Here is a 24,376-nt window from a genome sequence, read left to right as displayed (position 1 = left end):
ATTACTAATCCTTCATCAATAGTTATTATTAGACTCACTCGACTCTAGTTAAACATGGCTTACTTATGTCCGTTTTAGGTGATGGTGATGGCACCACAAAATACAAATGGTAAAGGTCTATAATGCCTTCCTTATAAGTTATTTTTCCGATAAAGGATTATCAAATTAATTGACAAAATTTTGTTAGTTAACAAGAAAACCATTTCCGATTTCTAGTGATTAACCCTCTTATACTAAAATTAAGAACTAAGCTTTAATTACAATATACCACATTGGATGCCTTGAAAGGATGTAAATGACCGTTGAATCCTCGCATTGACCTCAATAATTTCTTGATCCACAATCACAATGTAGTGTAGTATATTCTACTCTATACACACACACTCATTCGTTTCTCAAATGTCATTTATACCCTTTTGCTTTTATTTTTATATAAATTCTACATATCCATACGATCATATACCCTATTTTTTATTTTCATATATGCGATCCCATAAAAGAAAGATCAGTAACTTGCAAATTCAATCACTCTTACGCTCAGATCTCGAATCTAATAATTAAAGGTATTCTTATTTTACACTGTTGTTGGGTTTTGGCTTTTTGTTTCTTCTGATAAACAATTTTTTTTAATTGAAAGGGCAAACTTGGAAATTCACCATGACAAAGGCCACTGCACCAGTGCACCTTGCTGTCTCCTCTCATGTCCAGCTCATTAAATCCTGATGGGCTTTGGATATGGCCCACAAAACAAAAACACAACCACATGGAAATTATTATTTTAATTTCTTCCTTGAAATTATTCTCCATATTTTATTTTACAACACGATAAAAATATCAGTGTCTCCATCTCAGACTTTGCTACAAAAACCCATTCCCATTCATCATCCATTGCTCCTTCAAACTCTCCCTCCCTTTCTCTAATTTCCCAGTCCTACTTTCAAGAATTAATTTCTAATCCAATTTTCAAGAAAATGAGAGAAATTCTTCATGTACAAGCCGGACAATGTGGAAACCAGATCGGAGGGAAGTTTTGGGAGGTCGTGTGTGACGAACACGGCATCGATGCCACCGGGAAATATGTCGGTAACAGTCATGTTCAACTAGAAAGAGTGAATGTGTACTATAATGAGGCTAGTGGCGGTAGGTATGTACCTAGAGCTGTGTTGGTGGACCTAGAGCCTGGTACGATGGACAGTCTGCGTACCGGGCCATATGGTAATATTTTTAGGCCTGATAACTTTATCTTCGGCCAAAATGGTGCTGGAAACAATTGGGCTAAAGGGCATTACACCGAAGGTGCCGAGCTAATTGACTCGGTTCTTGATGTTGTTCGTAAGGAAGCCGAGAATTGTGATTGTTTGCAAGGTATAATTTATTATCAAATTGTTTTTAAACCGTAAAATCTTATATTTGAAAAAGATCAGAAAGACATTGATTTTCGTTTACAGGTTTTCAGGTATGCCATTCGCTTGGAGGGGGGACCGGATCCGGTATGGGTACCCTACTGATATCCAAGATCCGGGAAGAGTATCCGGATCGGATGATGTTGACTTTTTCGGTTTTCCCTTCACCGAAGGTGTCGGATACAGTTGTTGAGCCATACAATGCCACCCTTTCTGTTCACCAGCTTGTCGAGAATGCTGATGAGTGCATGGTTCTTGATAATGAAGCACTGTATGATATATGTTTCCGTACTCTCAAGCTCACAAACCCAAGCTGTAAGTCAACTAAATTGTTTTTTAAGAAAATTATTTTTAAATGGTATTTCAATACATGTGTTTCTATTAAAAGACAATTAATTATATTTATTGTATAATTGTCGGTGACAGTTGGAGACCTGAACCACTTGATTTCAACTACGATGAGCGGCGTCACCTGCTGCCTCCGGTTTCCCGGTCAACTGAACTCCGACCTTCGCAAGCTCGCCGTGAATCTCATCCCCTTCCCTCGCCTCCACTTCTTCATGGTCGGATTCGCACCGTTGACCTCCCGAGGATCACAGCAGTACCGTGCCCTAACTATCCCTGAGCTCACTCAACAAATGTGGGACGCTAAGAACATGATGTGCGCTGCCGACCCCCGCCACGGCCGTTACCTCACTGCCTCGGCTATGTTCCGTGGAAAAATGTCAACTAAAGAAGTCGACGAGCAGATGATCAATGTGCAAAACAAAAACTCTTCGTATTTCGTGGAATGGATCCCAAACAACGTGAAATCGAGCGTCTGTGATATCCCTCCTACCGGACTCTCAATGTCGTCGACGTTCATGGGGAATTCGACCTCCATTCAGGAAATGTTCCGGAGGGTTTCTGAGCAGTTTACGGTGATGTTTAGGAGGAAGGCTTTCTTGCATTGGTATACAGGGGAAGGAATGGATGAGATGGAATTCACAGAGGCTGAAAGTAACATGAATGATTTGGTGTCTGAATACCAACAGTATCAAGATGCTGTGACCGATGAAGTTGAAGAAGATGAATATGATGAAGAGGTTGAGGAGAATTAAAAGTCAAATTTTGTGAAATTCAAATTCAAAGGTATGTAATATTTTAAAGGGGTTGATTTGTTTGTGTATTTTGGCCTTTTGGGCATTCTCCAATGTTGTTATTCTTGTATGATTCCTTTCTTTTATCCCCAATAAAGTGTTCCACTTTTATCTTCAACTAGTTTGACTTTTTGGGATGCAATATAGTTGACCAAAGTCTATATGGGTAACATTACGACCCATACTAAAAAGTTATTAGTTTTAACCCGAGCGAGCCGACATCACCATGTTGACCAACTTGCTCTATACAAACAAATCAAAATTCGATAAATCATACATATAGGGCGAAAAAAAAAGTTAATGGTGCAGTTTCATAAGAGTATGAACAAGCCAATATTATCCACTGTTGGTAGATTACAGCATTGCAAATTAAACATCTACAATCAGCATGGATTTGAATCGACAATTTTCTGTATGAACTCAGAGATCACTCACCTGGCATCAAGGGTAAAGATGTGTCATTCAGCACCTTGATAACACAATGCTAAGATAGCAAAAAGAAGATACAAGCAAATCAAGCTCAAACTCAAACTCAAACTCAAACATTATAATCACACCCTTTTCTTTCATCAAGCTTTCTTTTTTACTTAAAAGTGACGCCTTTTCTGTCAAGAATCAGCTTTCTATCAATCCCCTTTTGATGTTTTCTTAGATGCTGTAAAGGGCAAAGTTTTCCAATTAAAAACCATCAAATCAAGTGATGTTGTTTTTCTCTTCAAGGACTGAGCCTTCTTTGAGTGCAATTTGTGCTTCATTTTCCCTTTTCAAAGAGAAAAGCGCAGCAGCTTGTAAGTAGGATGCTATATGCCAAATTGGGGATATGACTTGTATTTGTATAGCATCATTCAGTGCTTCATCTGGCATATCATTCATAAGATATGACAAGCTTCGGCGTGCATACACCGTTGGTGAAATCATAGTTCCTACATCGATGAACTGAAGAGGAAAACACTCGCAGATTAAATCCAATACTAAGCAATTGTAATTGGCTACTTTTTTCAAAGTATAATCGCCTAATATGAAATTAACTGAAAGTAGGATCATGCCATAATACACCAATAGATTAAACTATGTTGCTATTCTTGCATTTAGCCTCTTAACCATTGTTTTATGAAATAAAACACCATTAAGGGGTATTTAAGGCATTTGTTAGTGTTCTTTTTTTGCAAGAATGGTGATTTGCTCATAATAAAAAGCCAAGTAAGATGGTTTCTTTTTTGCACTATTGGAGGGAATTTTAAGAGATTTGCACTATCATTAACCTGTGTATAGTAGTCTATTGCAGTTTTGAATTCTTTATGGCGAAAAGCCACATCCCCTTTCTTCTTGGAGTTCAATGTGTCCTGCATCTGATTTGTCCACATATGGAATGACAGCTGCAAACCAATTTCAAAAAATCATGACTCATGAGTGCCATGAAAGTTGACTTTGAAAAGAAAAGGTCAAACCTCGGCTGTTGCTCCCTCATCATCTTTGTAGGCTAAATTTTCCAAGATTTCATGTATGGCTGTCAAATCCATTCTCAAGCAGGCTTCACCGAGCGGGGTTAGAGGCATAGCAGCACCACCACCACCTTGTGTTATGCCCATTAATACATGAGAAGGCTGCTGTGAAGTGACATTTAACATAATAAGTGGTGTATGGATAAAGTGTTGTCCGGATAAAATAAATATAGATGGTGTTTAAATTTAAAAGATACCTCTGTTTCCTTTTGGAGAGGAACCAAAGCAGAAACCAATGACTTTGGATTTGGGCGCTCACGTGGCTCATATTGTAAGCATCTTGAAGCTAACCGAACCAATTCGGTTCCCTCATCATTAGAAAATTGCCCTTCTAAGCAAGAGTCGGTAAGCATTTCAAGGTTCCTGTCCCTTATTAGGTCAAGAGCCTGATAAATCAAATCCACATGCCATTCATTCATTATAAGATTATAAATAGATTGCAACATTTTTCAAAAAGTACAAAAATAAAATCACCCAAATATACAAAAAATTTGGACATCTAGAATACATACATGGCTAGGCGGAATATGTTTTCCACTTAGTAGGTCAAGCAAAAGGGTGCCAAAACTATACATCACACTTTCCGGTGTTACCCTCCCTACAAATTCAAGGAAAACAAGTGTTACAAGATCAAGAAATAATAAATAAATAAGTTTCTTATAGACGTGAAGAGGCAAGACTTATCTGATAAGCTATATATGTGTGTGTGTGTGTGTGTTTTATTTAATGCAGAAAGAACGACTTAATAAATAAAGAGAGCCAAGAAAACGAGGCTTTCCCCATTAAGTCCTAACTTGTTACAAATTTGATCCCATTTATTTGTGCCATACATAAGTAAGAGTAAGTACCAGTCCTTAAATACTCGGGAGGGGTGAAAGCCAAATTTGTACTGTAACTCTTTCCATCTCTACTGTTCTTCATCAATCCAAAGCAAGAGAGTCTAGGGTTTGCATCCTGTAACAAAATACACGGGTCACATAAAATAACCATGAATCGTATGGGTTATAAAAAAGCAACAATGAAAGGGTAATAACTAATAACATAACATACATCATCAAAGACTATTCTATACGCATTGAGATCATGGTAAAGAGCACGCCCTTTACTTGTACAATATTCTAAAGCTTCTGCAAGATATAACGCCACCCTTAATCGCATTGCCCATTTCATTGGTTGTGTTTCCCCTAATTCAAGAATCAAGATGCAAATATAATAAAAAATTGGATCAAAATAACTAGAAATATAAAAAATCCACAGCACTTACAATGAAACAAGTGCTTTGCAAGTGTTTCATGTGGCATAAACTCAGCAACAAGTAGTCTTTCATCTCCTTCACAACAACATCCAAGTAGATTCGCCAATCTAGGGTTTCTGAGTTGACCGACTGCTCTTGCTTCATCCTGTTATATTTTGCAAGAATGAATGATTTTGAACAAAAAGTTTTTTTTTTGGGGGGGGCATTTATATTTCCAAAAACATACAAAATAGAATCTTGTATGGTATAATGGTACCAAAGATGTACATACCAAGAATTGCCTGGAATCAGGCCATGCAGATCTATTGAAACGTTTGATGGCAACCTGTCTTTGGTTTTGCAGCTTTCCTTTATAAACAACGTTAGGGGCTTTTTCACCATGTTCAGAGACTATATTCTCAACAGCAAATCCAGATGTCGCCATTTTAAGTTGTTCAATGGAGAATTCATGAAATGATGGCAAATCACTTGCCTCGTCTGCCTCTTCTTTTTCTGAAACAAAATAAAAAATGGTCAAAAAAGTCTTTTAGGCGACAAAAGGAGGCAAATTCGGAAGATTTGCATACCGACATCATGGGATTTGGCAATCACTCCATTCGGTTCTATAATACAGCAGCAGCAACACGAGCAGAGTCTTGAAAACTCACAGCCCATTGCCGACTAATCTTTTAAACTTCCAAATTGATCGAGTTGAACATCAAAACTCCTGGTGAATTGGATGGTTTATTCAGTTGTAAAAGAAAGACACTTTACGTATGTATACAGCTCGCTTGGGCGTAACCCAACTTTATGTACCAGTTCTTAAAAAACACCTTTTAAATTCAGAAAATGACCAATAACACGCACAGACTGATCAAGTTGATTATGATTGTCAAAAATCAAAGCATTTCACACTTCAATTTTCCAAATTAAAATCCATTTCACATTCACATGACACGTCCCCATCATAATATCTGGAAATTTGCATTAATATCAGATAATAGAGCGTACACGTATATCAAGTACCTATATCAGCAATCAAGAAATATGAAGTGGAACTGCAGAAGTACCAAATTAGGGTATTAAAGTCCAAAACCCAGATCAGCAGAGCTTCGTCTTCCAAAGAAACAGGCAAAAATGAGCTCCTTTAAGCTGAATAAGATTAACCACGTATGGGTAACTATCAAGAAATTCAAGAAAGGGAGAAAAATACGGACTTTTTCAAACCTTTTGATTCAATTTACATGAGCCGCTGCAGCTCATGGACCCAGTAGGGTAAAAGTCTCAAAAGGACAAACTGGGTCTTGGTTTCTCTCTCCTCTCACTAAAATTATATGCGTGTTGAACGAATCAAAAAGATGATTGGAGAAGAAATTTGGGGTGTTTCAGAATATTAATAAGTTAAGCAGTGTTGTAGATGAAATGAGATGCGTACGACCATTAAGATTTGCAGATCTCTTGCCACTTGATTTCAAGTTTGCACTCAATTACTCTCTTTAATTTTTCATTTTCCACCGACTTGATCTTTTTAATTTGTAATTGTCCTGTCTAAGCATTAGCTTACAAAAACAACCCATGACCATGAGAGGTACTTGTTATATTTTAAAATAATGGAAGTGCTTTTTATCATGTTGTTTGGCAGTTTTTGGCTTTTTGCCGTGAAATACTCCAAAATAATCTAATAAAAAACATATTATGATCTTTGTTAATTAAAATCAAAAGTGAAGTTTGTGTTATAAAATTTAGGGGAATTGAGTGATCTAACTATGTTTGTATTGTTTTTTTAAAAGATAACAATTTTTTTTCAAAAAAATTGAAAAATAACCATCTAGTTCGGAATGGACCATTCCGGAGTGAGGTTATCCAGCACCGCCCGTCCATTTTTGTATTAGGTTTCGAAAAAATGACACTACATAATTCATTCTAGAATACATATCGGAATATCAGACTCAGTGGACAAATAATAAATGACATCTGATTTCAATGAATGTGTGGTTTTACATGTAGGTTCTTGACTCATTTACTTGTTCTTGTTTAATTTTCTTATTATAAATTTAAAAACATTAGTCTGAAATACGAAGAACTTGCCTAAAAAAATATATATATATATATTATGTTAATTAGTAGTAGATGCCTTAATTAGGTAGTTTTATAATATTACTAAGACAAAATTGTAAAAGTGGTCTCTATGGCTATAAAAAAATATATTGATTTTTTTGTGGTATTTCAGTGGTTTAATTTTGGATAATTTGTGTAGTTTTGGTCTTTATGGTTGACATTTTTGTGTGATTTTGGTCCACACCCAACAAATGACGAATATGTCATTCGATGATTATTACTTTAAATATTTTCTTATTATTTTAAATAATAAACAAAAAAATCTCAACCACCCTAACCTTCATAAGTCACACCCCACCCTACCTTCTTTCTCATTTTGGACACCACCGCCACCATCGTCGCTACCCTCCTAACTGAAACATTACATCCTCACCGGAACACCGCCGTTCTTATCACACACCTGGAAACAAGACCAACCCCCTCTTTCTCATTTATAAAAACTTAAGCTTAGGTTTCCACTAACATTAGGGTTTGTAGGTGTGCGGTGGAGATGAACAGATCCACCAATATGGCTTCCCCCAAACCATTAATTTAGGGTTTCCGCCAACACCACCACGACTAATTGGCGTTCCAACTTATGTTTCTATTGTGCGACATGAAGAAAAGCCAAAAGAGAATGCAGTTTGAATGGGTTTTTATCATCGGCGATTGTAACTGTGGGGATTTACTGATAGAGGATTATAGGTAGATCATAGATTTTTGGTGGTGATTGATATTGATCAGTAAAGTTCACTCGAGTTGTTGGGTATTCCAAGAGTTCCACGACAGCAGGATAAAGAGAATCGATGGAGAAGAGAGGGTTCCAATAGGATTGAGGGAGGTTGTGGTTGTGTGTTGGAAATGAATTTACCAATGGGAGAAAGAGAAATATGAGATTTGGGTTTGTAAGTATAAGACGACAGAGATGAACCCTAGTGTAAGAACCTAGAATTTAAAGAAAGTTGACTTTTAGTCATATATCAACCAAAATGACAAAATGGTCAATTATGAGAAACATATGAGATTATGAAGTTGCGACTTCATGAAAATTGCCAAAAAGAGTTTAAGTCACTTGAAAGATGTTAGATGAGTAAGTTCAAGAGAAAGAATGCATGGGAAGATGCATTTTTTTGTCAAACTAGTAAAATGGAAATTTTATGTTTTTTGGACCAACTTTGTGACTTAATAGATTAAATATTTACACTTGTACTAGTATTGATGAACAACGGTAAAACAAAGTACTTGATATGTTCTGAAACCTTTCTATTAACATTTATATGTGTACTAGTATTGATGAACAACAATAAAACAAAGTACATGAGATGTTCTGAAACCTTCCTATTTTGGTAATTGCTTTAATTATAGTTAAAAACTAGATTATGACCCGCGTAAAACGCGGAGAACATATAAAAATATACATATAAATGTATAAAAAAGTTGGCATTATAAAAAAAATAAAGTAACAAAAACAGATTTAGTATTATTGGTAATATTGAAATGTCTGAAAAAAGAAAAACAATGAAACACTTGAATATCTATAATCGTTGAAGGATCTCTTTGTAGACATGACTTTTTGTTTTATTAGTTGGACCGCCCTCGTCATATATGAGTACTTTCAATCATTTTTCACTTGTGACACGAAAAACAAAAAACATATAACTGACAATGAGTGAAGACGGGCCTACGCAAGTATAATCCAACATTTGATAATTATTGTCATTGACTTTTGTTGATGGCCATAACAAAATAAACAACTATGGGGAATTGCCTCCGCTAAAAACGGAATGAGATTCTTTTATTAGACGAAGTTAAATTCATGCAAGGTATATAAGTAGACTCGTTGAAAAATCTAGCATATATGATTCAGGCTTCAATGACGTGTCTTCCAATCCTAACAATATGTAACCTAGTACCAATGCATAGTCCTTTGGTTTGTTCGATATTACGAAGTAACATGACTGGAACACCTATTTTTAGTGTAAGTTTATGGTTGGAAATTCTAGACGCCTTAAAACCATTCAACACAACTGAAGAGTAGATTGATTCCTCAAAAAAATCTGGTAACTCTATCTCACTGATATGAGCTTATTTAGTCATAGAGATCATTCATTATTTTAGTAATTATTGTTGATTTTATATCATTTAATGAACAAAAGGTACTTCATTAGCTTAATATTTCAATTTCAGCAATAAAAGACATGCTTGGTTGAAAAAGGAAGAGGATTGAGTGATTGGAAGCTTGGAGATCAAGGATTAAAAGACAGAGCTAAATAAAAGAAGAAACTCGACGAGTTTTTACCATAAACTCGACGAGTTTATTAGAATATTATAGATTTAAGGATGCCTTGCTGTACACGCTGAACACGCGAATTTTTAGAGAAACTCGTCGAGTTATTCTCAAAAACTCGACGAGTTGGGTCGATTTTTGGAAACTATAAATAGATAACTTATAGGCCCGAACCCTAACTTTTAGTGGAGGCTAGCTGCGATTTTTGAAGATCAGAAAGGTTCTTGGAGCTGTTATTTTCGAGATTGCAACCTAAGAAACAATTTTAAAGAGAATCAAAGGCAAATAATCATTCTTCTTTTCTTAATCTTTGTTTTGAACCATGTTTAAATCATTGAATTTTGATTTTAGGTTATTACTTGTTGAAGATATGAGCTAAAAGCTTTTTATTTCTGTTTGGATGAGATAATCTTATGAACATGGTTTGATTGAGTGGTTGAATTGATATTAATTTGGTTATTCATCTTGTTAAGCTTATTAAAGATCCTTATGTATTGATAATAAATGTTTTTAGTTAACAAATAAGTGATTGAGTTGCATGAACATCTTCTTGATTACTTGATTCGTATAGTCTATACTAATAAATAAAACCCATTTTTTGTCACATGTCATGTCCTCATTGATTTGGACACATGGCATTTTAATAGATTTTTAGAATTTATTTATTTCCACATGTAATTTTCTGATTTGTTCACATATCATAACTTATTTCGGTTATAATATTGAGAGAAATAAATGCTTTCTTGAAAAAGAATTGATATATTTATAATGTAATAAATGTCATAATTAATGAGAGCTCTAAAATTGATATTGATATTAAATTTAATGTTTAACTATTGATATTAAATTTTTATTTTTAATAAACCCGTGTATTACACGGGTCTTACACCTAGTTTTATGAATATAAGATTGTATGCTTAGGAATAGTGAATATGAAACTAGGGTTAACTATAAAATATGTAAATCAATGTGTGAGCATGTGTGATGAACATCTATACATGAGTTGATTGAATTGAGCAAATTTGATTAACTATTATTATAAGTCTTGCTTGATACGAATTGAACACTAGGAAACTTGTTAATTTAATCACTTGATCACTATTTGAATTAACTTGTCTACTAAATGATTGGTAATAATGAACATGAACCCAATCATATTAGGAATCGGTAACCATTGATGTATTAATTCATTGCACTTGCCACGAAATCAACCATAGGAATAAGTGAATCGAATCTAAATAGAAATCTCTTTTATCATTGAATCTAGTTGTCCTTTCTTGCTCTTCTTAGTTGTTAATTGTCTTTGTTTGAAAGTTAATTGATTGATTAAGTTTCTAGTCTTGCAAAACTAGAGAAACCCCTTTTTTTATTAATTGTTTTTAATTAGGTAATACTAGTACTTAATTTGATTGTTACCGTTCCCTGTGTTCGATACCCTACTTGCTTAAACTTAACTACTATCGATAGGTACACTGCCTGCGTGTGTTTGTTTACATTTGAGTTTGTTAGGATTAAAACTAGTTCGTTTTACACACATCAAGTTTTTGGCGCCGTTGCCGGGGAACGGTTCTAATAATTATATTGTTTGCTGGTATTATCGATCCTTTGTGTTAGATCTTTCTTGCATAAAGTTACCTGTTTTCAGTTCTTATTGATTTTCTATAATTTTGCACTAAACTCGTCGAGTTTATTCTTCTGTAATAGTTTCGTAAATTCTTCGTTTTTGTTCGTTTTACGCTTGTTTGTCTGTTTTATTTCAGGTTTTTATGACCCGAGGCTCCAGTTCTACACCAACACCACCCGTAGACAATCCGGAGTTGATTATTCGCAAACAAAGAGGAAAAGGGATCGAATCCGACATTCACGTTTGGTGAAGAAAGCAATCCCGATCAAAGAAGTAATATGGCTGACATCGCCGACATACCGATGGGAGATTACAAGAAGCGCATAAGAGATGGTATCGGGCCGGGACTCGTGCAACCTGCAATTCCAGCTACAGCCAATTTTGAGTTGAAAGGTCACATCCTCGCACAACTAAAAGACATTCCATTCCATGGAAAGGAGCACGAAGATGCCTACAAGCATATTGAAGAAGTTATGTACATTGCTGACTATTTCCATATGTCAAATGTACCTCGCGATACTGTCTTACTACGGATGTTACCGGTTACATTCAAAGGAGCCGCGAAGGAATGGTTGAAATCTTTACCCCCCGGATCCATTACAACATGGAAAAAGATGCGCGAGGAGTTCATTGACCAGTTTTGCCCACCTTCTAAGATTGCAAAATTGAAGAAAGCAATTGATAACTTTGAGCAATTACCGGGAGAATCACTCTATGAGGCGTGGGAAATATATAAGGGGTTAATAAGAAATTGCCATCAAAACGACCTAAACGTGCAACAAGAGGTTTCTATCTTTTATGATGGCGTGAACGTCACAACCAGGCAATTATTAGACTCCCAAGGACCCCTCACGAAGAAAGCACCAGCTGTCATTAAAACATTGGTGGAAGAATTCTCCAAACATTCAAGAGAATATCATAATCCAAGGAACGATACAGCTAGAGGCATGGTTAACTCAGTTTTCGATGACATGGCGGCAATGATGGCCAAACTAGAAATTATGGATCGCAGGATGACAAAGATGGATCAATCCATCCATGCCATAAGGGTGGGTTGTGACAATTGTAGCGGTCCCCATCTTACTAAGGATTGCGATCTTGATGAGAACGGCAACCGGAAGGCACAAGTTTGTTATTCGAGTGGCGATAGGTTTGATGATGATTGGCGAAAGCCCAAGAAGGAATGGCTCCCCTATGACGAGTACAAGAAGGCAAAGGAGGAAAAGTACAAGCAAAAAGCACGCAGATTTTATCAAAAAGAAGAATCGGCGCAAGAGAAGAAGACGGATCTTGAAGCCATGTTAACTCGATTCGTTAGTGCTTCCGAGAAAAGGCATGACGAATCTGATGCACATTAGAGATCAACAAAAGATGATGAAGGAGCACCAAACCATGATGGTGGATCAACAAGCTCTGCTCCGGAATCAGCAAGCTTCAATCTTGAATATTGAAAAACAGCTTAGGCAACTTGCCAAGCAATTTAACGAAAGAACACCAGGCGGGCTTCCTAGTGACACGGAAAAAAAATCCAAAAGGCGCGCATATTAACATAGTGACAACAAGGAGTGGGAAGATAGTCACACCCCTCACTCCAATCCCAAGTACAGATCAAAAAGAGGCAAAAGAAAAAGATCAAGAAAATCCGAATTTGCCAACAGTAGACAAAACTCGTCGAGTTCTTGACAAAAACTCGACGAGTTCCGCACCTGATGAGCAAAACAATTCGAAAGCTGAGCCATTTAAGCCACCATTACCATTCCCGGGCCGAGCTCGACAGGAGAAGCAAAATGAAGACTACCAGAAGTTCCTGGAGCACATAAAGGCCCTACAAATCAACATTTCGTTCATCAAAGCAGTCGCGCAAATGCCAAAGTATGCAAAGTTCCTAAAAGAACTTCTCACAAATAGAAAGAAGATGGAGGAAGCATCCAAGGTAGTCTTAAATGAGAATTGTTCAGCCGTAATGTTAAACAAACTACCAAAGAAAAAAGGTGATCCGGGTAGCCTAACCATTCCTTGCCAATTCGGGAATTTAGCCACTAGCTATGCATTGGCCGATTCGGGGACAAGTGTGAACCTCATGCCATACTCTTTCTTTAAAAAGCTAAACCTTCCGGAACCGAGACCAATCCGAATGGCGATCCACTTAGCAAACAAGACGGTGACATTCCCGAGGGGTATACGTGAAGATTTATTGGTAAAAGTCGATAAGTTCGTCTTTCCGGCAGATTTCATTGTGCTAGATATAGAGGAGGACCATCAAGTGCCAATAATCCTTGGAAGACCATTCTTGAATACCGCGGGTGCCATAGTAGACATACGAGACTCAAGGCTTACCCTTCGAGTGGGGGAAGACTCGGTTATTTTTGGAATGGATCAGGCCATGAAACATTCAAAGTATAGTGATGATACTGCCTTTTCAGTAGATGTCTTGGAAGAATTATTAGAAGAATGGAAAGAAGACGAAGCAAGCAAACACATTTCGACTTCAGAAGATGATTTTGATGCTGAGAGAGATTTGAAAGAATTAGAAAGTCTTCTTGAAGAGTCAGAATACGAAGAACTGATAAAGTCAACAGAGCAAAAAACTCGACGAGTTAATAACAATAACTCGACGAGTTTCTACGAAAAATCAGGCTATGAGGAAACTTTTGTTCTAAACTCGTCGAGTTTAATTCCAGAACTCGACGTGTTTGGTGTTCAGAGCATACAGTTGGAGCTGAAAACGTTACCAGAACACTTAGAATACGCATTTCTCGAAGAAGGTGAACAGAAGCCTGTGATCATTACATCCGACCTCACCCCAATTGAAAAAGATCAATTAGTGAAGGTTTTGAAGAAAAGAAAGAACACCATTGCATGGAAAATCACCGACATAAAGGGGATAAGCCCCTCTTATTGTTCTCATAAAATAATTCTTGAAGAATGAGCAACGCCAGTGGTGCAACATCAAAGGCGTTTGAACCCAAAAATGCAAGAGGTAGTTAAGAAGGAGGTGGTAAAGCTATTGGATGCGGGGATCATTTATTCAATTTCCGATAGCCCGTGGGTAAGTCCCGTTCAAGTAGTCCCGAAGAAAAGAGGAATGACAGTCGTGGCGAATGAAAAGAACGAGCTTATTCCTACGCGAACGGTAACCGGTTGGCGGGTATGCATCGATTATCGAAAGCTAAACAATGCTACTTGCAAAGACCATTTCCCTTTACCCTTTATTGATCAAATGCTTGAAAGATTATCCGGTCATTGTTATTATTGTTTTTTAGATGGGTTTTCAGGATATTTCCAAATACCAATCGATCTGAATGATCAAGAAAAAAACTACCTTCACTTGCCCTAGTGGAACGTTTGCATACCGACGAATGCCTTTTGGGTTATGCAATGCGCCTGCCACTTTTCAACGATGCATGACGGCAATATTTCACGATATGGTGGAGAAGTATATGGAAGTATTCATGGATGATTTTTCCATGTTTGGTTCTTCTTTTGATAATTGTCTTACTAACCTTGACTTAATGTTTGCCAGGTGTGAAAAGACCAATTTAGTTTTGAATTGGGAAAAATGCCATTTCATGGTTAAAGAAGGCATTGTGTTAGGTCATAAAGTGTCCAAAGCGGGGATTGAGGTAGATCGAGCGAAAATTGACACCATTGCTAAACTACCACCACCAACCAATGTGAAGGGCGTTAGAAGTTTTTTGGGTCACGCGGGTTTTTACCGTCGTTTTATCAAAGACTTTTCTAAAATAACTCGACCTTTAACTCAGCTACTTTTAAAAGATGCACCTTTCAATTTTTCAACAGAATGTTTAAATGCTTTTGAAATATTGAAAACAAAATTAACTAACGCCCCCGATCATTATCGCCCCGAATTGGAATTTACCGTTTGAAATTATGTGCGATGCAAGTGATTTTGCCTTAGGTGTTGTGCTTGGTCAAAGAGTCGATAAACATTTTCAACCAATTTATTATGCTAGCAAGACCTTGAATCCGGCTAAAGAAAATTACACCACAACTGAAAAGGAATTATTGGTCGTGGTCTATGCTTTTGATAAATTCCGTCCTTATCTTATATTGTCCAAAACCACTGTTTTTACTGACCATTCTACAATTAAATTTTTATTTTCTAAGCAGGACGCAAAACCAAGGTTGATCCAGTGGGTGTTTCTACTTCAAGAATTTGACATTGAGATCAAGGACAAGAAAGGAATGGAAAATGTAGCGGCTGACCATCTCTCAAGATTAGAAAATCCAGAAAGGGATGCATCTGACCACAAGGGTATTGGGGATATTTTTCCAGAAGAGTATTTGATGGTGATAATGGGAGAAGAACCATGGTATGCAGATATTGCGAACTTTTTAGCTGGGAACTTTCTTCCAAAAGGGCTCACTCATCAGCAGAAAAAGAAACTCATGTCAGAAATTAAATATTATTTCTGGGATGAGCCATATCTTTTTAGGAGCTGTGCAGATGGGATCATCAGAAGATGTGTGTTTGGAAAGGAGATTCGCGACATTCTAGAGCATTGCCACAGTGAGCCTGTAGGAGGACATCATGGAGTTCAATACACTGCCAAAAAGGTGTTTGATGCAAGATTCTATTGGCCCACAATCTTTAAGGATGCTGCCACCTATGTGAGAGAATGTGACGCGTGCCAGCGATCGGGAAATATTTATGCAAAGAATGAAATGCCTCAATGAAGCATCCAAGTGTGTGAAGTCTTCGATGTGTGGGGTATAGATTTCATGGGGCCATTTCCATCATCAAAAGGGCACAAATACATACTTGTGGTAGTGGACTATGTATCAAAGTGGGCTGAAGCACGAGCGCTACCAACAAATGACGCAAGGGTGGTGGTGAAATTTTTAAAGAATTTATTCTCGAGGTTTGGAGTACCGAAGGCGTTGATAAGCGATAGAGGGACCCATTTTGCCAATGAACAATTAGCAAAGGTTTTTAAAAAATATGGTGTACGCCATAGATTTTCAACACCTTATCATCCGCAAACGAATGACCAAACTGAAATAACAAATAGAGCCCTCAAAAGAATTTTGGAAAGGTCGGTAGGCAACCACAGGAAAGATTGGGCAGATAAGTTAGATGATGCATTGTGGGCATTTAGAACTGCATTCAAGACACCTATTGGAACAACACCTTATAGACTGGTTTATGGAAAAAGTTGTCATCTACCAGTGGAATTGGAGCACAAAGCCTATTGGGCTTTGAAAACGTGCAATTTTTCCCCCAATGAGTTGCGTACCAATTGACTCTTGTAATTGAATGCCTTGGAGGAATTAAGGAACGAGTCTTACACTAACTCATTGATTTATAAGGATAAGACAAAGAAATGGCATGATGCAAGATTGAAAGGAAATAAGGAGTTTGAAGAAGGGCAAAAAGTACTTTTATATAACTCAAGACTCAAACTTTTTCCAGGAAAATTACGCACTCGTTGGACCGGACCCTTCACAATTAAACATGTTTTTCCATATGGGGTAGTTGAGCTGTGGAATAAAGATGGAATAAGTTTCAAGGTAAATGGGCATAGGATCAAAGGATATGAGGAGGGCAAGCCAAAGGAAGTGGAAATTGAAGAAGGGCTTGATTTAGAGGCAACCGCTGCAACGTAGGGCGGAAAGGAGTCCAGCTAAAGACTCCTCAAAAACGAAGCGCTTATGGGAGGCAACCCGACAATTGAGTTTGTTTTCTTTTTCTCGTAGTATTTTATTTATTTATTTATTTTATGTTTTTCGTTGTGTTTTTAATCTTCATCTTCAGATTATGCTTAAATGATTGCTGGGAGGGTCATCAAAGTTGAGTGTGGGGTGTTTTGTGATTTTAATTAGAAATAGTTTTTTTTTCATACAGAAAGAAAAACTCGTCGAGTTTTCTCCAAAAACTCGACGAGTCCAATTTAAAAAAAACGTGATTTTCAGTTTTTCCGGTAAAAAAAAAAAAAGAGTTGAAAAAAAAAGTGATGAAATGTTTGAATAAAGAATCTACAAAGTTGTGAAGACAAAGAAGAATATCAAAAGAAAAGCTACAAAGTATAAAAGATTCAATCAAAAGTTGTATTTTTCTTTTATTTGTAATTTTCTTTTCTAGGTTATTTTATCGTATGTATGCTTGGGGATTTAACCAAAAATGACTTGAGGTTAAGAAAGTTTTCTGGGGATGGATTCGGAGGGATGCATAAAATGAGCGTTGTTCAAAAGAAGTGGGCGAGTGTTTATGTGGATTGTAAGTATTTAGAATTGAGGGGGGGTCCTTAGGAAAAAATTTAGACACAAATGCATGCGTTGTGGTCTTGGCATAATGGCTGGGTACGATTGGGATTGTCTTATATGGTATTAGCGTGCTAAAATTCGGTTTTGCTTGGGGGCAAGCAAAAGTCAAGTGTGGGGTATTTTGATATGAGGTTATTTAGTCATAGAAACCATTCATTATTTTAGTAATTATTGTTGATTTTATATCATTTAATGAACAAAAGGTACTTCATTAGCTTAATATTTCAATTTCAGCAATAAAAGACATGCTTGGATGAAAAAGGAAGATGATTGAGTGATTGGAAGCTTGGAGATCAAGGATTAAAAGAAGGAGCTAAATAAAAGAAGAAACTCGACGAGTTTTTACCATAAACTCGACGAGTTTATTAGAATATTCTAGATTTAAGGATGCCTTGCCGTACACGCTGAACACGCGGATTTTCAGAGAAACTCGTCGAGTTATTCTCAAAAACTCGACGAGTTGGGTCGATTTTTGGAAACTATAAATAGATAACTTATAGGCCCGAACCCTAACTTTTAGTGGAGGCTAGTTGCGATTTTTGAAGATCAGAAAGGTTCTTGGAGCTGTTATTTTCGAGATTGCAACCTAAGAAACAATTTTAAAGATAATCAAAGGCAAATAATCATTCTTCCTTTCTTAATCTTTGTTTTGAACCATGTTTGAATCATTGAATTTTGATTTTAGGTTATTACTTGCTGAAGATATGAGCTAAAAGCTTTTTACTTCTGTTTGGATGAGATAATCTTATGAACATGGTTTGATTGAGTGGTTGAATTGATATTAATTTAGTTATTCATCTTGTTAAGCTTATTAAAGATCCTGATGTATTGATAATAAATGTTTTTAGTTAACAAATAAGTGATTGAGTTGCATGAACATCTTCTTGATTACTTGATTCATATAGTTTTATGAATATAAGATTGTATGCCTAGGAATAGTGAATATGAAACTAGGGTTAACTATAAAATATGTAAATCAATGTGTGAGCATGTGTGATGAACATCTATACATGAGTTGATTGAATTGAAAAAATTTGATTAACTATTATTATAAGTCTTGCTTGATACGAATTGAACACTAGGAAACTTGTTAATTTAATCACTTGATCACTATTTGAATTAACTTGTCTACTAAAGGATTGGTAATAATGAACATGAACCCAATCATATTAGGAATCGGTAACCATTGATGTATTAATTCATTGCACTTGCTACGAAATCAACCATAGGAATAAGTGAATCGAATCTAAACAGAAGTCTCTTTTATCATTGAATCTAGTTGTCCTTTCTTGCTCTTCTTAGTTGTCAATTGTCTTTGTTTGAAAGTTAATTGATTGATTAAGTTTCTAGTCTTGCAAAACTAGAGAAACCCCCTTTTTTATTAATTGTTTTTAATTAGGTAATACTAGTACTTAATTTGATTGTTACCGTTCCCTGTGTTCGATACCCTACTTGCTTAAACTTAACTACTATCGATAGGTACACTGCCTGTGTGTGTTTGTTTACATTTGAGTTTTTTAGGATTAAAACTAGTTCGTTTTACACACATCACTCACATAAAGAGTTTGAACTCATATATGTTTTCCCTTCATCTTTCGTTAATCCTAAAATGTAGTCATTGGTAGCATCGAATTTGTAACACCGTAAATTTCAAAACAATTTTTCTCATTTTATAAAAACATGATTCATTTAATATTCATAAAAACATCCATGTTTGAAACTCAATCCATGCCATATAAAAATCCCAAGATCTCATAACATAAAAATCTCGTGTGTGTGTGTACTGATCAAGTCGGCGCCTTCCCACGGTCATCACTAGTACCTGAAACAAATAACACCAAACACTTTAAGCACAAAGCTTAGTGAGTTCCCCAAAATACCACACATAACACATATTAGCCACTCGAGGCTATAACTCTGTGGGTCCGTGGACCCTACTCTGTGAACCCTCTGGGTCTATCTCTGTGAACCTTCCGGTTCCAACTCTATAAACATGCACATCATAAATCACATAGAAATAATGCAATACAACACATAACATACATATAGCATACAAATACTCTGTCACATAACTCCGATTACCTACTCAAGGTAAAGTATAGTGAGAAGACTCACCTCGCGTATCTCGATAACTCGCAAATCCCGGAAATCACTCGCGCTCGATCCCCCGAGCTATAATCCTCCTATAACACAATATATCTCTAATTAACACTTTCACAACTAAGGTTGACTAACCCTATCAAGTCAACACTGGTCAACTCTGGTGAATGGTCAACGGTCAACTTTGACCGGACTCGGTGAGTCTATACGTGTTCACTGACTCCCTCGGATCCTCTTTTGACACGTCGAGTACTTCCCTAACTCGACGAGTTCCACCTGGCATGAATCGCGGGGCCACCACGACTCAACTTGCCGAGTCTCAAGAACAACTCGGCGAGTTCCGGCTTGACTCAGCCCCCTATTGACTCTCCCTGACTCACTGGGTCATCCCCCAACCTGACGAGTATACTCGCTGAACAATTTACATGAAACCCCAACCCTACTCGCCGAGTCTCAAGAACAACTCGGCGAGTTCATGCCATGCACAAACTCTATTGACCTTCTGAGGTCAGATTTGCTTCCCCAAACTATAGATCTGGCCTTCCTAAGCATGAATGTCACGTAAAGTTCAAAACTTGATGCTTGTATAACTCCCACAAGGCATCAAAAGGAGATTTGGTCCCAAAAATGAAAAACTAGGTCCAATAACTCCATAATAACCCAAAAAGCTCCAAGGGTTAAGGTCTCTGGACCTCTTTGAGTCCAGATCCAAGGCACAAACTCGAAGAGGGACCATTTGCTTCACATAATCACTCTCCAAAGGGGTTAGAAAACCCTAACTCTAAAGATCAACCCTAAAACTGAAGGAGATTCGAACTATTAGCTCAAAATGAAGCCTCTGGACTCTGGATCTGTTGGAATCTCACCTCCTCCTCTTTCCACCTTCTTCTTGCTAAACAAGGAATACAAAGGCCCAAAAGTGACTTCCTCTCTCCCAAAACGATTTAGTTCTCTTAGGGTTCTCTCAAGGGACTGGTAGCCGCAATGGGAGGCTATAAGTGCCCTTAAATAGGCTCCAAACCCGGGGAATTATGTAACATCCGGATATCTAGCTATGGGAATTTGAGTATTTTATATTGAGGAATGAGGAGACTCGGCGAGTTGACGCCTCAACTCGTCGAGTAGGATCGCGTTTTGGGGACCAGTTTAATGAAGGGACTCGACGAGTCGGGTATTTGGACTCGCCGAGTCGGCGCTGTCAAGGAAAACCCTAATTGTCCGGGTTTGGGACCTATTTAAAGGCCCTTATGCCCTTCAGTGGCGGCCACCTACACCTTTGAGAGACTCCTATCGAACCAGAGAGCTGAGAGAGTGAAGAAGAGCCATTTTGGAGCATTCTTGAGGTGGTTGTGCAATGGAGTAGTCATTTCCAGCAAAGGGATGTCAAGGGGGGTGTCGATTCAGAGCTTCTGAGCTTGCATCTTCACCATTGAGGTATCAAATCGTTCTCCCTTTTCTGTTTTGGGTAAGATTGGTGATTTTAGGGTTTTCTAGTTTCTTTTATGGCTTGATTTGTGGAGTATAGTGTCCCATTGAGTGTGAAGCCATAGATCTGGACCCAAAGAGGTCCAGAGAGTCCCTTCCATCCTGCTTTATGCGTTCTATTTGGAGTTTTGAGCTAGGGTTGTTATGTAATGGAGGGTTTCACCCAAATGAGCTTGTAGAACCTTGCATGAGTGCCCAAGGTTCGACCTTTTCGTGGTTATTGGCTTTGAGGGAGTTAGATCTATGGTTTGGTGAAGCAGATCTGACCTCAGAAGGTCAGATGAGGGTTGTCATGGGAGCAACTCGCCGAGTCCATAGGCAAACTCGACGAGTCGAGTCGGGGTTGCCCCGTGTTTCGTTGCCGAGTAACTCGACGAGTGGAGAGGAAACTTGTCGTGTCTAAGAGGTTTAAAAAGGATTTAAAGAACCCGCATGGACTCGCCGAGTCACTCTTGTGTACTCACCGAGTCTGGCCAGTGTTGACCGTTGACTTGAGTTGTCTTATGTTGACTTTGGGAGTTTTGGTCAACAGAGGTAATAGAGGTCAGGGAGGGGTAAAATGGTCTTTTACCCATTACCTGACTAGAGAGGGAAAGAGTATTCGCCAGTTAATTAGATTTGGGACTTCGAGTACTAATTAGAGATATTTGCCTTATGTGTTAGGCGGTGGCAAGTCCGAGGTTCGCATGTGCAGATAATTGCTTTCTGATTTCCAGGTGAGTCTTCTCACTATACTTTACCTTGAGTAGGTAACCAGAGTTATGTGACAGAGTATTTGTATGTTGTGTATGTTACGTGTGGTACTGCATTATTTCTATGTGATTTATGTTGTGCATGTTTACAGAGTTAGAACCGGAAGGTTCCCAGAGTTAGAACCGGAAGGTTCACAGAGTAGGGTCCACGGACCCACAGAGTTATAGCCTCGAGTGGCTAATATGTGTTATGTGTGGTATTTTGGGGAAGTCATTAAGCTTCGTGCTTACAGTGTTTTGTGTTATGTGTTTCAGGTTTCTCTCAGGATCACGGGACGGCACCGGCTCGATTGTACACACCAGAGAGAGAGTCATGTTTTGAGGATCCTGGTTTATTATGCAAGTGAAAATGCAATTATGTTTTGTAATTCGATTATGAATGAGATTTTAAGCAAAGTGTTTTTAAGAATTAAACGATTATTTTTAAATGAAAAATTGTTTTGAAATTTTCGGTGTTACAAATTAGGGTTTCACTAAACAGCGTGGACTTGCCGAGTCCAGACGCGAACCCGTGCCCATAGCCGCGATCATACTCGGCGAGTTTGGGCTCCAACTCGCCGAGTCTCCTCACAAATCACCAAAAATATAAGAATGAATAATACCTGGGAATCCGGGCTGTTACAGAATTCTTCATTTGTAGGTACCAAAATAGCTTTATATTGAAATTATGATGGATCATCAAGATGGTTTTCAAATGATGGATAAATGGTGGATACAGTTGAATGAATATGGTCACCTGTAGAGCGAACAACAACGTCTTCTGGAAATTCAACTTCAACTTCACCATCATTAGGGCCACCACTATTACCTTAACTAGTTTTAAGAATCCATTCATCGAATACTTTTGTCTCATCCAAATCATTAGTTAGACAACCAAACTAAATCCTCATGTTTACGGTTAAACGTAAAACTATACATTCACGCCATAATTCAACAGGGGAATCTAAACAATTTACAATATACCTAAATAATCAAATGCATATCAACTCGATAACATTAATTGAAAATGTTCAAGGTTTAACGTTGGAAGTTTGATGTACAATTTAGGAATTGATTTTAGATTTATTACAGTTCAAATTTCATTTTCTGTTTTGGATGATTACTCAAATTATATTGCTAATCTTAGTGGGGGTCACTAATATGGTTGATGGTCTGATCTTGGTCGATGTGATGTGTTCTTCTCCATCATGAAATCAATGTGGATAGTCCGCAGACCATGTGTTGAGTAACACCTAAGTGAAGCATTTTAACACATTTAGAACAACATAAATCCATTAACTTGCATGTGATAGTTGGGTAGGACCAATCAACTATTACAGGAAGACCTTATCACGATAACTTAAGAACATTAGGTTATGAATATGCAACATTGTTTTGTATATTGATCACATTCTTGTTGGTAAAAAAATCCTTCAAATGTTTCCCGGTAACGATCATTAGAAAGTACAAAACATGTCAAATAACATTTTAGCTTTATTACATCTCGAATTTATTTCATATGTTATTTTGAGAGCATCTAAATGGTGTGTAAGCTACTCAAATGAATAAAGATTTTGAATAAATTGGGTTAGTCAAAACTGAGTTTTTCTTTTTCTTGTTCAGGTTGTCATATCAGGATTTTATCATTTTCCAAAAAGATTTCTCCACATATGTTCATCAAGGCACGCATTCAAGGAGTCTACCTGCAGTGAAAGAATTCCAAAAAAAGTTATATTTTTAAAGTACGAATATATTAATGAATTTTTTTTACAAAGTTCAACTCTATTAATGAAATTCGCTTCCAGAACACTGTCCTACAAATGAGCTTCAATGTTGGAAAACATGAAACGTTTCAATATCATCTAAAAATATTCATTATTTTTTTTAAAGTACAATGTCATTAATAAACTTTTGTTCTTTGCAAATTTAAATACTAAAAACAATTTTCCCTAGAAAATTGTCATATTAATTACCTACTAATTAACATTTAAATTTATATATTACATAAATGGTTCACTTGTGAACAAAAATACATAAATGGTCCATATCTGAAATGTTTTTTTTTACATAAATGGTCTATATGCGAAAGAAAATGAAAATGTGTTTTCCATTAACAAAATGTTTTAAAAAAAATCCTATTAATGAGCTCTAATGTACATAAAAATAAAACTTATCTAGATTAGCCAAGAAAAATACGAAAAAGTCATTTTTTGAAACTATGATGCTATTAATGAACTTTTTTGCAAAGTTTAATGCTATTAATGAATATTTTGTTTTCCAGAAGATAATCATTTAAATGATCTTCAATATACAAAAAATGTAATTTTCCATATCAACTAAAAATAATTCAAAAAAAGTCATTTTTTTTAAGAGTATGATGCTATATATGAACTTTTTTTTTCAAAGTTCAATACCAAAAACAATTTTTTCCAGAAAATGTCCTAATATAAGGTTAAAATAGCATATTGTAAAATACTTATCGATCTATA

The 24,376-nt window shown here is 36.8% G+C and overlaps 3 protein-coding genes across 7 annotated transcripts; 2 read left to right on the top strand and 1 right to left on the bottom strand.

Annotated features, from left to right (window-relative positions):
* Window positions 1-875: 875 nt before the first annotated feature.
* LOC145091454 (tubulin beta-7 chain) lies at window positions 876-2,660 on the top strand. Its single transcript, XM_079029183.1, has 3 exons — window positions 876-1,365; window positions 1,449-1,718; window positions 1,830-2,660. The coding sequence occupies exons 1-3, from the start codon at window positions 972-974 to the stop codon at window positions 2,501-2,503; spliced, it is 1,338 nt and encodes a 445-aa protein (XP_078885309.1). The 5' UTR covers window positions 876-971; the 3' UTR covers window positions 2,504-2,660.
* A 162-nt stretch (window positions 2,661-2,822) lies between these two features.
* Window positions 2,823-6,816, bottom strand: LOC145091453 (serine/threonine-protein kinase BSK7-like). Of its 5 annotated transcripts, XM_079029179.1 has the most exons (13): window positions 6,506-6,814; window positions 6,349-6,430; window positions 6,112-6,252; window positions 5,866-6,005; window positions 5,571-5,791; window positions 5,309-5,444; window positions 5,095-5,228; window positions 4,893-4,998; window positions 4,557-4,642; window positions 4,242-4,430; window positions 3,991-4,149; window positions 3,805-3,918; window positions 2,823-3,478 (listed from the first exon to the last, which is right to left on the bottom strand). In XM_079029179.1, the coding sequence occupies exons 4-13, from the start codon at window positions 5,951-5,953 to the stop codon at window positions 3,236-3,238; spliced, it is 1,476 nt and encodes a 491-aa protein (XP_078885305.1). In that variant the 5' UTR covers window positions 5,954-6,005; window positions 6,112-6,252; window positions 6,349-6,430; window positions 6,506-6,814; the 3' UTR covers window positions 2,823-3,235. The 5 variants fall into 5 exon arrangements, with proteins under 5 accessions (XP_078885305.1, XP_078885308.1, XP_078885304.1 ...); XM_079029182.1 differs by lacking the exon at window positions 6,112-6,252 and having other exon boundaries at window positions 3,991-4,146; window positions 6,305-6,430; window positions 6,506-6,816; XM_079029178.1 differs by lacking the exon at window positions 6,112-6,252 and having other exon boundaries at window positions 6,305-6,430.
* Window positions 6,817-13,150: 6,334 nt separating this feature from the next.
* On the top strand, window positions 13,151-14,215 carry LOC145095017 (uncharacterized). Its single transcript, XM_079032961.1, has one exon. It carries the CDS (start codon window positions 13,151-13,153, stop codon window positions 14,213-14,215), a length of 1,065 nt encoding a protein of 354 aa, XP_078889087.1.
* Window positions 14,216-24,376: the final 10,161 nt, after the last annotated feature.

This window comes from Lactuca serriola, chromosome 3, assembly GCF_051521515.1.
Source record: "Lactuca serriola cultivar US96UC23 chromosome 3, Lser_US96UC23_V15, whole genome shotgun sequence".
Classification (NCBI taxonomy): domain Eukaryota; kingdom Viridiplantae; phylum Streptophyta; class Magnoliopsida; order Asterales; family Asteraceae; genus Lactuca; species Lactuca serriola.
This window is presented reverse-complemented; position numbering and strand designations above follow the sequence as displayed.

Bases quoted from the DNA above. Each gene is read 5' to 3' on its own strand.
- LOC145091454 (XM_079029183.1), top strand. From the start codon at position 972: ATGAGAGAAATTCTTCATGTACAAGCCGGACAATGTGGAAACCAGATC. The intron at 1,366-1,448 runs GTATAATTTATT...TTTCGTTTACAG, and splicing joins GAATTGTGATTGTTTGCAAG to GTTTTCAGGTATGCCATTCG. The intron at 1,719-1,829 runs GTAAGTCAACTA...TGTCGGTGACAG, and splicing joins CAAGCTCACAAACCCAAGCT to TTGGAGACCTGAACCACTTG.
- LOC145091453 (XM_079029178.1), bottom strand. From the start codon at position 5,953: ATGGGCTGTGAGTTTTCAAGACTCTGCTCGTGTTGCTGCTGCTGTATT. The intron at 5,792-5,865 runs GTATGCAAATCT...ATTTTGTTTCAG, and splicing joins TGCCAAATCCCATGATGTCG to AAAAAGAAGAGGCAGACGAG. The intron at 4,150-4,241 runs GTATCTTTTAAA...GTCACTTCACAG, and splicing joins CTCTCCAAAAGGAAACAGAG to CAGCCTTCTCATGTATTAAT.
- LOC145095017 (XM_079032961.1), top strand. From the start codon at position 13,151: ATGCCAAAGTATGCAAAGTTCCTAAAAGAACTTCTCACAAATAGAAAG.